The sequence below is a fragment of the Nycticebus coucang genome, chromosome 15, assembly GCF_027406575.1.
Source record: "Nycticebus coucang isolate mNycCou1 chromosome 15, mNycCou1.pri, whole genome shotgun sequence".
Classification (NCBI taxonomy): Eukaryota; Metazoa; Chordata; class Mammalia; order Primates; family Lorisidae; genus Nycticebus; species Nycticebus coucang.
Window position 1 is genome coordinate 76,464,072 of NC_069794.1, and position 17,741 is coordinate 76,481,812.

The window sequence follows — 17,741 nt, forward strand, 5'->3', positions numbered from 1 at the left end:
CCACATGTTTCCTGTGACAAACATGAGAGAAGTTAGCTTAGTAACACAGAGGCCCAACACGGAAGCAAAATGAAACTAGTAAAATGAGACCAACTGAGAAAGAAATACCTTCTAAGGGAGTCTCTGCATAAGTTTCCACCACAAAAGCAGGTGAATAAAGCAGTACAGTTCCAGGAAAAGAAAAGAGGCAATTTTGGAAACTTAGGCCCCACACAAGCCTACATGATGACTCTTAATACATCACTTAATCTCCATGTGAGTCACTATGCCTGTAAAATGTGAATGCCTCAGAACTGCTATGTGACTAAAATGAAATAATAAATATAAACCATTTTAGTTTAGTTGAAGGTCTGAAGAAATCACAGAAGGGGTATGATTAATCTAATAATTAGATGGAAGAAAATATGTCTGGGTAAAATAAAGAAAAGTTTATAAAATATAAAACAAGGACCAGCAAACTATGAGGCATGGGCCAAATCCAGCCCCCACCTGCCTTATGTAAATAAAGTTTTATTGGAACACAGCCATACTCATATATTTGCCTATTGCCTGCACTGCTTCTGGCTTTACAATGGCTGAGTTGAATAGTTGCAAATGAAATTGTGTGCTCCATAAAGCTGAACATAGTTTCTCTCTGTCCCTGTAGAGAACAGTTTGCAGCCACTGGTCTAAATAAGGCTGAAAGTATAAGAAAGGGAAAAGTTCCTTTTGGCTTTTTTTGGTTTTCATAAAATTCCAAGTTCAGAATAAAAGTTTCTTATATTTCCACTAACATAACTAACCTGGAAGAAATCAAGATCGTGTCTGCTGGAAGGAACTCCTTGTTTGAAGCCTTCACAATATCACCCACATTGACCTTTTAAACCAGGAGAGAGAAGATAGAAGTATAAATTTTAAAAGCACAAACAGAGGCAAAATGTGTCTTGAAAAATTTCTAGCCATCCTAGTAAATTTCAGCTACATTAGAACGCTTTTGTTTCCTGATGGATTCATTCCTCTACAACACTTGTTCTTGATAAAAGGTGATTTTTCCCTCCCTATCTACCTGGGACATTTGGCAATGTCTGGAGACATTTTTTGTTGTCACAACTTTGAAGTGATAAGGATGAGACTACTGGAATCTGGTGGGTAGAGGGCAGAGATGCTGCTAAATATCCCACAATGCATAGGACAGTCCCGTAACAGAGAATGATCCATTCTGAAATGTAAATAATGCTGCAGTTGACAGATCTTCCTCTAGGATGTAACATTACAACATTGGTAAAGAAGTACAAAAGAAAAGGGATCCCTATTATAAGTGCTATTATTATTATTATCATTTGTGGTGATATGGTGGTATTCATAAACACTGAAATTTTCTGCTTAATGGTCCCTTTTCTTCTGCAGCTTTATGATAGCAGAGAAAATGATTGTGTTACTCCCAGGTGAATTGCCAGAACTTAGCATAGAGCTTGGTCTTCAGTGAGCACTGAATGTACAAAAGGATGACAAAAGGCATAGATGAATTCTAAATTATAAATAAGAGGGAGAAACTTAAATACTGGAGCAATACACAGGGAAAGCATTATAAGCTCTTGATGCTTTCTTCTTGTGTACTTATTCTTTAAGAAAACCATGTTGCTTTTATGCTGTGCCAAGCACTCATGCCATAACTCTTCAAGTAGCAGGCAGTTAGAACAGCAGAGGCTCAAATTTCTTTCCTAAACCAATCTCTGGATCTATATGGAAAAAATAATAGTAATAATACCTTCTGATGAGACCAAAAACAAGAAGATTGGAATTTTTTACATAACACAATTAAACAAATCATTTCTATCTTAATTAATTGAGCCACAGATTAATTAAATACTCAGATCAACATGAGAACCTTAAAAACTGCAATGTGTCTTTAAATATAGAGGACAAGTTCAACAATAGAAGAGAGAAAAAGATGGATAATGAAACACTCATACCTTACATATGGTTCTTAAAGTGATGGATAATAAAGCATGCAAAACTTAACATAAACAACTAACTTACAGCAAGGTCTAAAAAAGGCTCTAAAAAGAAAAGCTGAAACAGTGCAATTAAAACAATAATTAGATGTAGAAAAGTTAAGTTCCTGAGGAACTGCAAGCAAACTCCTTTTCTCCTTTGCCCGCATCACCTCTAAATTAATTCCTTTTTCCTTTTTTAAGTTCCTTGTTTTCAAAGTTCTACATTTGACTGTACCATACTGATGGGATAGAAAGAATTCAGAGGAACAATAATTCAGAGTCCCTGGTTTTGGCTGCTTAACTTGTTCTGCCTTTACAAGGCATTCTCTCAAGTGTACAGCCACTCTCTGCTCAGTAAGAAGCCACCACTGCACTCTCACTTCCTCACCAATCCCTTGCTCCATTCACAGTCCCAGGTCCCCTGACGCTTTACTACTGGAAAGGGAGTATAATCTCTTAGTGGCTAGTTTAAGAGGCAAAATATAATCGGCATTGAGTCGATTGTTTTTATGTCACTTGGCAAAAGAAATATTGATGAAACTTGGAAATAAAATCATTCTTAGTAAAGAGAATAGTTTGCAGAATAAAGAATAAAATCATTCTTAAGAGTTAGTTTTCAAAAAAATTTGGCATAGGTCATCAATTAATTATTGATGACAAAGTCAGTATCAGATATGGACAAAGTCAGTATCTAGCACCAGACACACTCTGTGTGGCTTTAACTTGTATCCTGCTGTAATCTGAATGTGTTCCCTCACAATTCTTGTATTTAAATACTAACCTCTAACTCAGTGTTTTCCAACCTCTTTTATCTCACAGCACGCTTGAACCTATTATTAAACTTGCATGGAACATTAAAATTATGTTGATCCAAAAAAAGTAAAAGTGTAAAATATCCACCATGTAAAGACTAACCTGTGCCTTTGACCATTTGTGAAGCATTATCTTTAAATATCCTAATAAGTGACACAGAGATAACAGAGAAAACATGTGGACTTCCAACCAGACTGACTTGAGTTCAAATCCCCTTTTCACCCTATTGGCTGTATGACCTTAAGCAAGATACTTACTCTCTTTGATCCTCTACTTCCTCATCTACAAAATGGGGATAATATTACAATTCTTGAAGATGTATTTCACAGGTAAAATCTGTAATTTTAAATATAAGGTAAGTGCTTATTACCGAGTTAACAGCTAAGATATTAATACATTCTTACCTCTTTCCACATAATAATCTGCCATGAATCCTGTCTTAACACTGAAAAAGAAACAGCCATGTATTAATCGTAATTATTGCATGAAACACTTATGACATTATAGCCCTCATGTCTGAAACTTGTCACATGGTCATAGCTGGTATTTATAACTAACATTTTCCACAACCCATTCTGTATTTGTTTTGCCTTCAGCAAGCACCGCATATGATGCGGTGACCCATACCTTCATTCTTAAAGGATCTCGGGCATTGGCAGTCCTGCCAGCATGAGGTTGTTCTACTTTCCCACTCTCCTTAATCACAAGAAATGGTAATAATAAGGGATCTCCTAAGGGATCTCCTGTATTCTAGCTAAATGCTTCCCTATTACCAGTAGGGAGGAATAGTCCAACTTTGCCTTGGTAGTCAGGAACAATTACCATACCCAGCAAAGTAACTCCCTTCTTTCCCTGTTAATTAGAAGCATGAGGAGCCCAAAGGTGCCAGATGGCAGTCTAACCACCCAGTTCAGTGTAATGATCGCGTATCTCCTGATGAAAACATCCCTACCTTTGGAACTAATATTTCTGGGCCAGCAAAACGTAAGTTTGCAGGAACAAGGAGCAAAAATTTTGCCAGTGGGTCACTAGGGGTGATGGTGAGTGGTGCTACTCTTATTTCCACCCCCTTGATTCTTGGACCTGTGAATTTTGGCCATGCATCAAAAGCAGCACCATATGTTGGATGCTGATGTTTCAGAACATATCTAGCCTCCTGGAAAACCTTGTCTCATCCCTTTAAGGTACTGCCATCTAGCTGGAGCTGAAACTGAGTCTACAGAAGGCTATTCCGTGATTCTGTCAATCCAGCCACTTCAGGGTGGTGGGAAACATGGTAAAAGTTCTGTGTTAATTCTGTAAATACAGGCTAATGGCCACACTCCACCAACTATAAAGTAATTTCTTTGGTTAGAAGCAATATCGTATGGAATACCATGACTGGATAAAGCATTCTGTTGTTCTGTGGATGGTAGATCTGGCAGAAGCATTGCATGCAGAGAAGGCAAATTCATAGCTATAATTTCTATTCCAGTTAGAACTACTAGGTTCCATCACTTTCCATGATATAAGGAGTCTCATGTAATCAACCTGCCACCAGGAAGCTGGCTACCACCCTGGGGAATGGTTCCATATCAGGGACTCAGCGTTTGTCTCTGCTGCTGGCAGAATGGTCAGCAATGACCAAAGAGTTAAGTCTTCCTTGATTAGTGGAAGGCTATGTTGCTGAGCCCATGCATGACCTCCCTCCTGGACACCCTGACTACTTTGTTCATAAGTCCATTGTGTGTCGACAGGGGTGCCTATGGAAAAAGAATGACTGGTATTCACAGAATGGATTATGCTATCCAACTAGTTATTAAAATCCCCTTCTGCTGAGGTCACCCCTTGGCAAGCATTCACATATGATACAAATATCTTTGTGTTTTTCATCTTTTCAGAAGTATCTATTCACTTACCTCTTCCCCCAATTTCTTTGTCATCAATTTATCAGTCATGTTTCTTCCAAGTTCCTGACTGTCCCAGTCATTGCCCACTGTCCACGAATCAGAATATAATCATTCTAGAGGTCCAGTGGCATAGGGCATGACAAAATATACTTTATAAGCACAAGTTGTTCCATCTGGACCCTCCCACAATCAAAACGAGAAACAATGCAAAGTTAGCCTCTTCTGTTCCTTTCAAAACTAGAAGCTTTTTGGGTCACTCAGTAAATGGACCAGAGTAGCACTCCTCAATGAGAAATGTCTGGCTATTTCTCCTTCCAGACAACATGAACAATCAAGTGCATTGTCCTAAGTTCTGCATAATGGGAGGAGTTCCCTTTACCACTGTCCTTCAGGGATGGCCCATAAAGGAGCTATAGTGCTTCAGCTGTCCACTTCTGTGTATTCTGAAGAATCATCTATAAACTAGGCCAAATGTTCTCTTCCTCTATCAGCTGATCAGAGAGAACTCCCATGAGGACATAGGTACAGGCTGAGCAGTGTATCAGGAGTGAGGACCATGAGCATTTGAGCCCCTTCTTCATGTAATTACTTTGTGCCTCAAGGCCTGTTGGGTCTGATCTTGTATGTACCACTTCCATCTGGCAATGGGGTGTTACTGTGCATGTCCAAAATTATGGCTTGGTGGGTCAAATAACACCCAGTTCATGGTGGGCAGCTTGGGTTGCATGACACCTTGGTGGCCATGGTTAAATGTGCAAGTCTCTGGTAAGGCTCAATAGTGGAATAATAGCTGCTTCCTGAAAGGAGACTAGTTATCTGGCTCAGCTCCTGTATCTCAAGCTGCTAAGGCATCAGCTACATACACCAGGTGGTGGGTTCGAATCCATCCCAAGCAGTTAGAACCACTGGACAACAATGACAACTACAACAAAAAAATAGTCAGGCATCATGGTGGGCACCTGTAGTCCCAGCTACTTGGAAGGCTGAGGCAAAAGAATCGCTTAAGCCCAGGAGCTGGAGGTTGCTGCGAGCTGTGATGTCATGGCACTCTACCCAGGGCGACAGCTTGAGGCGCTGTCTCCAAAAAAAAAAAAAAAAATGGAGACTAGTTTTCTATAAAAAATAGTGGGGCTTTGCTTCAACTCCTAAATGCCTATGCTGCACTTTACCTACAAGGGCCTGCCAAAAACTCCAAACACCATCTCTGTTGCCACTGACACTTCACACACCATTGGACGTTCTGTATCATTTGGCTGAAGTAGCTGATACCTTCTGTATCATTTACTGAAGAGCAGCTTACACAGCAGCCTAGAACTTTGTAGAGACTTCTGTTCCTTTCAAAACTAGAAGCTTTTTGGGTCACTCAGTAAATGGACCAGAGTAGCACTCCTCAATGAGGACTATGTTGCCTCCAAAATCTAAAGAGGCTAACTTTGCATTGTTTCTCTTTTTGATTGTGGGAGGGTCCAGATGGAACAACTTGTCCTTATAAAGTATATTTTGTCATGCCCTATGCCACTGGACCTCTAGAAATTTCACTGAGGTAGAAGAAATTTCCTGAATGTTTATCACATTTATTTCCCACCCATAGACATGCAGGTGTCTTACCAGCAAGCCTAGATTAGCTGCTACTTCTTGCATACTAAGTCAAGTCATCATAATGTCATCAATATAATGAAACAGTGTGATATTTTACAGAAAGGAAAGGTGATCAAAATTCTTGCAAACAAACAAACAAAAAAATTCTTTCAAACAAAATTATGACATAGATCTAGAGGGTTGATAGACTCCTGAAGTATATCAGGAGTGTTAAAGTGTATTGCTTGCCTTGCCAGCCGAAAGTGAACTGCTTCTGATAGTCTTTATCAACAGGGATGGAAAAAATGCATTTTCCAGATCAATAGCTGCATACCAGGTGGCAAAGAATGTGTTTGCTCAAGCTATGTACATCTGGTACAGCAGTTGCAATTGGAGTCACCACGAGGTTAAATGTGTGATAATCCAAAGTCATTCTCCAATATCTGTCTTCTGCTCAGCCCATGGAGATGTGGTAGGAATCATCTTTCATCTTCTGCATCTTTCAAGTCCTTAATGGTGCCACTAATCTCTAGAAGCCCTCCAGGAATGCAACATTGCTTTTGGTTAACTGTTTTTCTAGGTAGAACCAGTTTTTATGACTTCCACTTAGCTTTTTCTAATATGACAATAGGCCTCATTCCATAGATCAGAGAACCAATGTGAAGATTTCACCGTCCACTTGAGTATGTGTATTCCAAATATGCATTCCAGACTAAAGAAATAACCCATAGGATGGGTGTGGGGACCCACTGGGCCAACTGTTAGACAGACACAGGCAAAAACTCCATTCATCACAAGACCTTTATACACCCCTGCTCTAAGTGGTGGACCACAGCCACAGTGACATTTTGGGTGTTCTGGAATCAATGTCAGTTCAGAGACAGAGTACAGTAGTCTTCAAAATGTCTGATTACTTTGTTTTCTCCCATCACAGATACTATGGCAAAAGACTATAGGTCCTTCTGAATAAGGCTGGAAGAAATATTAGCAGTATAAATTTATGGCAGTGTACCAGGACCTTCCTCAAAGGACCCCAGCAAGTAGGCAAAGTCATAGGTAGTCAGACTACTCAGATTTAGAGTCATTTATGTGGTGCTTTAGTTGGGAATTAAAGTCCCTGACTTTGTCTAGTGACAGTAAGAGCCAAGAGTCAACATCTTTTTTTTTTTAATTCCAGAATATTAGAGGATACATATATTCTATTTACATACTTTGTTTTTGTACAGACTGAGTACAAATTTCATTTATACTTACTTCCATATGTGCACTTACATGTCATTTGATTAGTTCCAATTTAGTATTGAGTACATCTGTTTGTTTCTCCATTCTTATGATGTTTTAATAGAAGAAGAGTTTCCAGTTCCATCCAGTTTGTCACAAAAGATACTAGATTACCTTTTAATGACTGAGTAGTATTCCATGGTTTACGTATACTGCCTTTTATTAATCCATTCATGTATTGGTGAGCTCTTAGGTTGTTTTTGTGTCTTTGTGATTGTGAATTGTGCTACTATAAATATTTGAATGCAGGAGTCCTTATTATAAAATGACCTTTTTCTCTTTAGGAACATACCCAGCAGTGGGATTGCTGGATCAAATGGTAGATCTACGTTTTGTTTTTTATGTTTTTTTTTTTTATTAAATCATAGCTGTGTACATAGATATGATCATGGGGCATCATACACTAGCTTCATAGTAGAGCTACATTTTCTTTGAGGTATCGCCATACAACTTTACATAGAGGTGTACTAGTTTTCAGGCCCACCAACAGTGTCAGTGTCACTTTCTCTCTGTATCCACAGCAGCACTTGTTATTTTAGGATCCATTCTCATTAGAGTTAGGTGATATCCCATCATGGTTTTGATTTGCTTTTCCTCAATGATTATAGATACTGAGCATTTTTTCACATTTGTTGGCCATTAGCCATACATGACAAATCCACAGCCAACATCATATGAAACAAGAAAAAATTGAAAGCATTTCCACTTAAAACTAGAAGCAGGCAGGTTGCCCACTTTCTCCACTTCTGTTCAACATAGTGCTAAAAGTCCTATCCAGAGCAATCGGGAAAGAGAAAGAAATGAAGGATAACCAAAATGGAAAAATAGGGGTCAAATTATCACTCTTCACTGATGTCATGATCTTATATCTAGAAAACCCCAAAGGTTCAAGCAAGAGACTCCTGAATTTGATAAATATATTCAGTAAAGTCTCAGGCTACAAAATAAATGTACACAAATCAGTAGCTTTCATATATACAAACAACAGTCAAACTGAGAATCAAATAAAAGATGTAATACCTTTTTCAGTAACAACAAAATAATAAAATACCTAGAAATATATTTAACTAAGGAAGTTAAAGACTTCTATAGGGAAAACTATGAAACCCTGAGGAAAGAAATTTCAGAGGCTATAAAAGGATGGAAAGACATCCTGTGCTTATAGATCAGCAGAATCAACTTTGCTAAAATGGCTATAATACCCAAATGATTTATAGATTCAATGCAATTCTCATTAAAACACCAATGCCATTTTTCATAGATACAGAAAAAATAGTTCTATGCTGTGTATGAAATCATAAAAGATCCTGAATAGGGCAGCACCTGTGGCTCAGTCGGTAAGGCGCCGGCCCCATATACCGAGGGTGGCGGGTTCAAACCCAGCCCCGGCCAAACTGCAACCAAAAAATAGCCGGGCATTGTGGCGGGCGCCTGTAGTCCCAGCTGCTCAGGAGGCTGAGGCAAGAGAATCGCTTAAGCCCAGGAGTTGGAGGATGCTGTGAGCTGGGTGAGGCCACGGCACTTTACCAAGGGCCATAAAGTGAGACTCTGTCTCTACAAAAAAAAAAAGATCCTGAATAGCCAAGTAACCTTACATAATAAGAACAAAGCATGAGGCATCACCTTGCCAGGCTTCAAAACTATTATAACCAAAATAGCATGGTACTGGCACAAAAACATAGACCTATGGATCAGAACAGTGAATTCAGAGATGAAACCATCCCCATATTCCCATCTGATTGCTGACAAAGCAGATAAAAAACATGTACTGGGAAAAAGAATGTTTAATAAAAGGTGCTGGGAAAACGGGACAGCCACATGTAAAAGACTGAAACAGGATCTGCACTTCTCATTACTCACAAAAATTAATTCGTGATGGGTAAAAGACTTAAACCTAAGGCATGAAACCATAATAATTCTAGAAGAAAATGCTGGAAAAGCCTCAGGAAAGATTTTATGAAGAAAACCCCAAAAGTAATCACAGCAACAACAAAAAGAAATGATGAAATCTGATCAAATTAAAATGTTTCCACATAGTCAAGGACACAATTAAGAGAGTAAATATACAACCTACAGAATGAAAGAAAATATTTGCATGCTATACATCTGACAAAGAGCTAATAATGAGACTTTACAAAGAACTCAAACAAATCAGCAAGTAAAAAAATCAAACAATCCCATTAAAAAGTAGCTGAAAGATATGAACAGTCAACCTCTTTACACTCATTAGTTTGGCAAAAATAGTTAAAAGTATCATATACACAATTACCCACATTCTTGTTTCTTATAAGTGGTTGATTAAGATTATGTCATAGCGATATTTTGCATATCTCTATTTCCAGATCACACCATGGACTATCACTACTCTCTTCACTACTGGAAAGAGAGAGAGAAAGAGAGAGAGAGAGAGAGAGACAGATTATAAGGAATTGGCTCATGTGAGTACAGAGATTGGCAAGTCTCCAGATCTGCAGGAAGAGTGGGCAAGGTGGAAACCCAGGAGAGCCAATGGTATAGTTCCAAGCCAAAGGCCAACAAGTCTTACAACCCAGGAAGAGCTAATGCTTCAGTTCCAGTCCAAAAGCAGGTAAAAGCCAATATCCTAGTTTGAAGCCCAGCAGGCAGGAAAAATTTTCTCCTACTCAGCAGATGGTCATCCTTTTGATCTATTTGAACCTTCAAATGAATGGATAAAACCGGCCCACATTACGGAGGACAATCTTCATTCACTTAAATGTTAATCTCATCTTGAAACACTCTCACAGAAACACCCAGAATACTGGAACAAATATCTGAGCATCCTGCAGTCCACTCAAGTTGACAGACAAAATTTACCATCATACTTACCTAGTGTGGTCTTTGTATTAACAATTTTATCTGCCATATGCCGTTTCTGTTACAGGAGAAAAAGAAAATCCTTGCCTCAAATTTCAAAACGAATGATTCAATTCATAATACTAAAAAGAGTACTTTTGAGAAAGAATAGAGGTGGTCAATTCTTTGTAAAGTCCTCTTTGGCTATAATTGATTTCAGTTTCATTTTGTCCTTACCTGAATCCTTCACTGAGATGCTATACCTGTGGGAAGGAGTATAGCAAAGGAGTTTTATGTGTGAACTCTGGAGTCAGCTTGCCTTGGTTGGCATCCCAGCTCTCTGTCCTTTACTAACACAACTTCTTTTGTCATACACCCATCTTTGCCTCTATTGAAATGAGTATGAATACACACAAGAAAGGGAGGAGTTGAGTGAAGAGAGAGAGAGAGAGAGAAACAGAAGCGAGGGAAGGGATACACAGTCTAGTATGCCTGGTCCATAGTAAGTACTACTTGAAATGTTAGCATATTGTATGTTACTTATAATGATCATATTTGGTTAAATACATAATTAGTAATTCTGAATTTTCCCCACTTAACCTAAGATTACTGATCAAGTTTGAAAAATTCTTTCGTATGATAAAACAGCAACTAAATAGATTTTACTGGTGCCATATCTTTATAGAATGGTAGGAATTAGGCAGAAGCATGTGAATAAAAATAACTGGTAATTTTGGAAAATAAGCATTAAGACAGTGAGTACAGAGGAAACAGAAAGCAGTGTTGAATATTTCCTGGTACCTGTACAAGGCTAAAAATGAAATGAAAATACAGCACATTTTGTACTCACATTTCTTTTAGCCATTTAAGATTTTCACCTCAAATTGAATTTTATCCCCAAAGACACTATCATAGTTCTCATGACAAATATTAAGACCTGTTAACCTCTCAAATATAGAAGACAAAGAATATATAATTTAAAATTGGACAACTGGCAACATTGATTCCCTCTTCATACCACCTAGACTTAAAAGAAGTCTATCAGTTCCAACCAATAAACAATTTATTTATATTTTGAGAGCATTTAATTCTTTAACAGTAAACTTACACAATCTTCTATAATTTCCTTGATGCCTGAAATTATAAGAATAACCATCAAAGGCAGTAGAGTTGTATATTTCCCTGTTGGAGACACATCTGGAATTTGCTGCAAAACAATCAGAATTATTGTCAATTTTATGATAAGTTCTTGTTATGTTTTGCTTACATTCAAAGTCACTCCTAGTGCCATGGCCCAGGACATGTAGATAATAGACACCTCAGTCATCTGTCACCTTCCTTTTTAAGATACTTTTATTGTCTTTTAAACAGAATAGTTCAAAAGCTAAATATTAGTTTAAAATAACATCTTTTCAAAACAGAGAAATCCAAATAGTCTGGTATCTTAACCTTATTTCTTTTTGGACAGGGGAAAAATTTTCTGGAGGCCCATGAGAATATTTTTTCTTAGGCACAAATTTATTGTGAATTATGCTCTAGGGCTACCCCCACTGTTTAAAATAAGCAAAATAAAGCAATTGAAATTGACTAAGGCTACATCCTATCTCTATCTCCAGCCTCAGTTTGGTGTGTATGCTCTATACTGCCTTATTATCTCTTGCTAATTGTTTCTTTACAGAGTGTAGCAAAATAGCTTCTGTCTGAAGCCTCTGGTAGTTCTTGTAACAACATTAAAGGGCATCTGAGTGGTAGAGGAAGGAAAGAGGGAAAATTTTAAGATTTCTTAACCTATCAATGAGTTTTGCCTTTGAAATATCCTTGTATCTCTCCCTCTTCTCCATGGCTCCTCCCATGCAGCTCCAAGCTGGTCCCTTTGTCCATGGACCCCTCCCCATCTTTTCCTATTTTAGACGAACCAGAGCTGTCCATGTTACCATGTCCCTCGTGACTGTCACTGCCTGTTGGCTGTCTCTGTGATAAAGTCCCAGCTTCTGAGGTAACACATTCACCTCTTTACATCCCAGCTTTAGGTAATGCCTTTAGCTTCTTTTCTACTCCCCCCTATATTCCCTAAACCAAATTTTTACTGTTTGCAGAACACTCCATATAATAGATTAAAATGTAGGTAACACATTTAAATGCTGCACAAATCAAAATACAGTAGAATCTCCATAGTTGACCACCTCCTTATATTGATCATACCCCTACATTGACCACCTCCTTAAGTTGACTTATTTTTCATATACCAAACACATACCACATGTACAAATCAGCACCATAGGCCTAGTTCTTTATGTTGACCACCTCTGTATATTGACCACCTCATTACAGTCTTGGGTGGTTAACTTACAGAGGTTCTACTGTATATAAATGGACTAGGAGTGAAAATTCTACCTTCCCCCATGCCCATGGTTCCTGATTTCTCCTCTAAAATGGGTAGCACCTATATACAGCTTTCATGTTATCCCCTGTGCCACAGGCTTTCCTTCATGCCCTGGGCTTACTATTAAGTTGTTCCTTCTGTTATGTTTGGCTCAAATGTCATTTCTTTCCAGTAGCCTTTTCTTAAACACTCACCCCCAATCACCCCAAAGCTAGGATCAGGCCTTGTTCCTGCAGCACTTGGTACATACTCAACATCTTGAAATCTCCTGTATTAGACTCTGAGCCCTCCAAGGTCAGGCACCATGTTTAATCACTCATTCTTAAATTTTTAATTCCATGAACAGATTTTGACACATGCTATATGTTTTCTATAAATGTTTACTGGATCCAATTCTTCCGTTTAAGGTCAATTCAACAAGTTTATTGAGTTCTTATCCAAAGCTTAGCAGTTGCTAAGACACTATTTCTATTCTTAATGAATTCATATTATAACTTTCTGGGAGAAAAAAAAAACACAGTTATAATATGTTAGCAGAAATCATTGTCATAGGCACTTAATGTAGAAGGGAGAAATCAGTGTGGACTATGGAATTTGGTCAAATTTGGAGGAAAATGGTTTTGAGTTGGGCTTTTAAGAGAATGGGTAGGATATAGCCAGATGCCATCTTGGTTTAGGTGATATTATGCATTGAGATCGGAAAATAGGAAGAAAATTGGGGAATTGGGAGTAGAGTTATCTGGTTGGATTATTGGGTTCATGCTAGAAATAAGTTGAATAAACAGGAATAAGCCAGATTATAAAAAGCCTTAAATTTAACTGTTTTGAAAAAAATACTATTTTAGACTAGAATTTGGATTCTCTTTAAATTGATCCTTTCAAAATATAATAAAATTATTCTACTATGGGGATGTCATAAATTGATCAAAGTTGCTCCAATAATATCTCATTAAAGGTGTCAATTAGAGTGAACTATAGACTAATTCATCTATTATACATTCACAGGTTTTTCATCCCCCAAATAGGATTTCAATGTCTCACTTAATAATTTAAATATTATAGGAAGAGAGTTCAGTTCTTATAGTATTTAAATCTATTCTCTGCATCAAACTCTTGTTTCAGTTAAATGAGCTTTTTCTCATTATTAAATCATAGCTGTGTACATTAATGAATTTATAGGGTACAATGTGCTGGTTTTATATACAATTTGAAATACTTACATCAAACTGGTTAACATAGCCTTCACCACACTTTCTTAATTATTGTGTTAAGACATTAATATTGCACACTTAGTAGATTTGACATGTACCCTTGTAAAATGCACCATAGGTGTGGTCCGACCCAGTACCCTCCCTCCACCCATCCTGCCCCCCCTCTTTACTCCCCCTCCTCTTTCCCCTGCATCTTGGGCTTTAGTTGGGTTACAGCTTTCATATGGAAGTGTAGGTGCTTATATATTGCTTTCATGGTAGAGCTGAGTACATTGGATATTTTTTCTTCCATTCTTGAGATACTTTGCTAAGAAGAATATGTAAATGAATTTTTAACAAGAGTTTTTTGACTGTTTAAGAATCTCAATATAATAATATGTTCAAAAATATTACCTGCAATATAGTAATGAGCAAAAAGAAAGCATTGGCAGCTTTGCTAAATTGCAGATACAAATAACGAGGGAGAAATGACCACATGCTGTACTTGGCTGTGCTGTAGGTGGAAAGAAAAATACCACTGTCAGTTTATATTCTGAACATTAAAACCAGTAATGGAAAACATGAAGCATGCATTAAAAGTAAAACCTAGTTGTAAAACACTTATCTTTTCCTAAAAGACATTTTGTCCTTTTATAAAGTAGTCCTGTTAACCTGAAAACAATTTCAAAATAAAGGAATAATAATTTTCCCCCAGGAACTAAGTGCTATGAGCATAGTGGGATCAAAAACTAGGGAAAGGTGTGTTGTCTGAATGCATCCAAAGGGGGGAGCATCAATCATTAATGAAATCGTTAGTATTTCTTGAGTAGCTACTATGTACCAGGAATAATTGTGGGTGCTTGAAACATTCCGGAGAAAACACAAAATCCATGCCTTTCCAGTGTTTACATGCTGCTGGAGTGAGATAAACAATAATTGATAAACATGATAAATAAGTTAGACATACGAATATCTTAAGGTGATAAGCAAGACTTAGTCCACACTTTCTAATGGTTTGTGTGCTTTTGATAAAACTCCTGATGAAGTTCTCTCTTCAGTTTCAGGAGTAACAAGAGACATTGATTCTTCGCCTTTCTTTCTTTCGTGGGTTTTTTAATCATTAAAAGTTATTTTAAAAAGAAAAAAATTATCTTAAGTTCATCTGCACCCAAAAATGTCCTTGAGTTCATTGCTTTTGTTTGAATTAATCTGCTTTGTTTAACAAGTTTCTGGTTTAAAAGATCAAAAAGACTAAAATCAAAATTGCATGCATTCCTAATTAGCCTAAAGAAGTGAGGTGGAGGATGAGGCAATTAACATAGACCAGAGTTTGGGATGTACTCTACATCACATGGGTTAGATAGAGGTATAGAGAATAAACAAGCTTTATTGAGATGAATTATTAGGGTCCTTAAGAGAAGGCTCAGGTCCCTGATCTGAGCAGAACCTGACACTGCTCTGGACATGCTGTGGGTTTGAGAGGCTCCCACCCCGTTTCTCCCATTCTGAAAGGAAAAGAGTAAGAGCAATCTTGCCAGTGAGGGAATAGGCAGAAAGCCAGGCCCCAGGAGTCAGGGATCAGTTTCTGTTTCTGTCATCTGTTTCCATGGGTTGTGTAGAAAAGCCAGCTGACTGGCACGTGGCACCTAGAAGAAGAGTTTTCAGTGTGACTCCTCAAGCTTGAGAGGGTGGGGAGGGCAGAGAGAATTTCAACAAGCCACAGGTGCTGATTAAACAACTCGGAGTGAGCTCCCTGGCTCACTGTCATTCTGTTCATTGTACTACTAAAACAAAGAGAACAGTATGAAAGGTGTTTTAAAAGAGAAGTAGAGAAAACACAAAATGACAGAATCATGGCCAAATATACATTATATAAAATAAATATACGTGGCTAAAAGAAACTAGAATGGGTCAAAACACAAAACTCAACTCAATAACATTCCTATAAAATGTTTGAGAATTGTTCCAAATAAATAGCTACCCAAATGTAGAGGAACAAAATTAGAAAGAGGAAAAATGAAGTAGGAAGAGTTTGCAATATTAACAATATAAGGCAAAGCTGAATTCAAACTGAAAAGCATTATGTAGAGAAAGAGGACCAGTCTTTAATTTTGTAAAGATTAAGAGGATGACACACAATGAAAACACAAGTTCTACAAACTATTATGCGTGAATTAAGATAACATTCAACTACATGAGGTTTTAAACTGCAGGAAATATAACAGAAGGCATTGAAAGACCCATGATAGTGAAGAATATTGACATAATTCTCTCAGTCCCTGCCAAAATAAAAAGATATTGAAAATTTGGGTGGTATAGTTAAAATATTACCTGTGTATTCATTGAGACAGATGTGTGTATATGAATGTGTGTTATCAAATTCTGTACTCTTAATAGAGAAGAATATACATTCTTCACAGTGGGAACGGTTATAACAATTAACCAAATCTTAAAAAGCAAAAGTCTGCTCGATGCCTGTAGCTGAGTGGCTAGGGCACTGGCCACATACAACAAAGCTGGCAGGTTCGAATCTGGCCCAGGCCTGCCAAACAATAATGACAACTGCACCAAAAATTAGCCAGGCATTGTGGTGGGCCCCTATAGTCCCAGCTACTTGGGAGGCTGAGGCAAGAGAATCACTTAAGCCCAAGAGTTTGAGGTTGCTGTGAGCTGTGATGTCACAGCACTCTACTAAGGGTGACATAAAAAAAAAGAAAAAAAGCAAATGTTCAATTAACAGGAATAACCCACATTTCTCTGACCACAATGAATTCAACTGGAACTAAATAACTACTATAAAAGCAAAGTTACTTGTGTCAGATTGTTTTTTTCTTGTGTGTGTGGGGGAATCTGGATAAAATAAGAAATCTGAACTACCAGGTACTGCAGCTCCTGTGTGGAAAAAAAAAAAATTAGGAGACCTTCATTAAGTCTTCAAAGACACCAAAGTAACAGCAAAGAACTTATATAACACAAGAAAAAACATGACAAATTAATTGGGGGTGAAATGACTGGTGAACCAATTGGGTCTCTACCTCATTCCTTACACCAAAATAAATTCCACTCAGATGACAAATTTTAACTTAAAACAAAAACAATTATCTTGGGCTGCTGGAGGTGGGAGGTGTTGAGGGAATGGGGAGGAGTAACGCTAATTTATGGAGTTTTGGGGTGGGGAATGATGAAAATGTTCTAAAATTGGCTGTGGTAATGGTTGTACAACTTAGTGAATGTACTAAAAATTGTATAATTTAAATTGAGATAAATCATAAGTTTTACCTCAATAAAGCTGTTATAAACCAATTAATAATATATTAAGAAATAAAGGATTCAAATATTAAAATAAAATACGAATAACTATTATAAAATCTTGCAATAGAGAACTCCATTTTAACTCTACAGGGAAACCAGAGATCACAATGTCAATAAGCAAAATTTGTCTACAAAATTTTCCCAGAATGAAAATTCTGTTAGGAAAGAAATATGAATAACCAACTGGGAAAACAATAGAAAAAGGAGTTAATATCTCCACTATACAACGAGCACCAAACTTTTTGAACTAGCTAACCCTATGTTTACCCTGCCCTGCCCTGCCTTTCCCACAGAAACCCCAATAAAGACTTTTTGTCCTAAGCTCTCCTCTTGCACCTGTCTTCTGCCTCCTGACAAAAACCCTGGGGCTTTTCCTATGGCCCTGCATGGCACATGGTGATCCCTCTCTAAGACCTCTCTGATTACAATAAACTTTGTTTTCTCAAGCCTTCTGTATTTCCTATTGTGGTGGTACCCAACTGATCATCTCATAAAAGAACATAGA

The 17,741-nt window shown here is 37.6% G+C and overlaps 1 protein-coding gene across 1 annotated transcript in view; it reads right to left on the bottom strand.

Annotated features, from left to right (window-relative positions):
- The window catches only part of LOC128566496 (phospholipid-transporting ATPase IB-like), a 372,171-nt gene that overhangs the window by 350,828 nt on the left and 3,602 nt on the right, over positions 1 to 17,741 (bottom strand). Inside the window, exons 2-6 of the mRNA XM_053563334.1 lie at positions 14,339 to 14,438; positions 11,460 to 11,558; positions 10,385 to 10,430; positions 3,194 to 3,234; positions 783 to 856 (exon numbers count right to left, since the gene is read on the bottom strand). Coding sequence (XP_053419309.1) covers positions 783 to 856; positions 3,194 to 3,234; positions 10,385 to 10,430; positions 11,460 to 11,558; positions 14,339 to 14,438 — 360 coding nt within the window. The remainder of the gene's footprint in view (positions 1 to 782; positions 857 to 3,193; positions 3,235 to 10,384; positions 10,431 to 11,459; positions 11,559 to 14,338; positions 14,439 to 17,741) is intronic.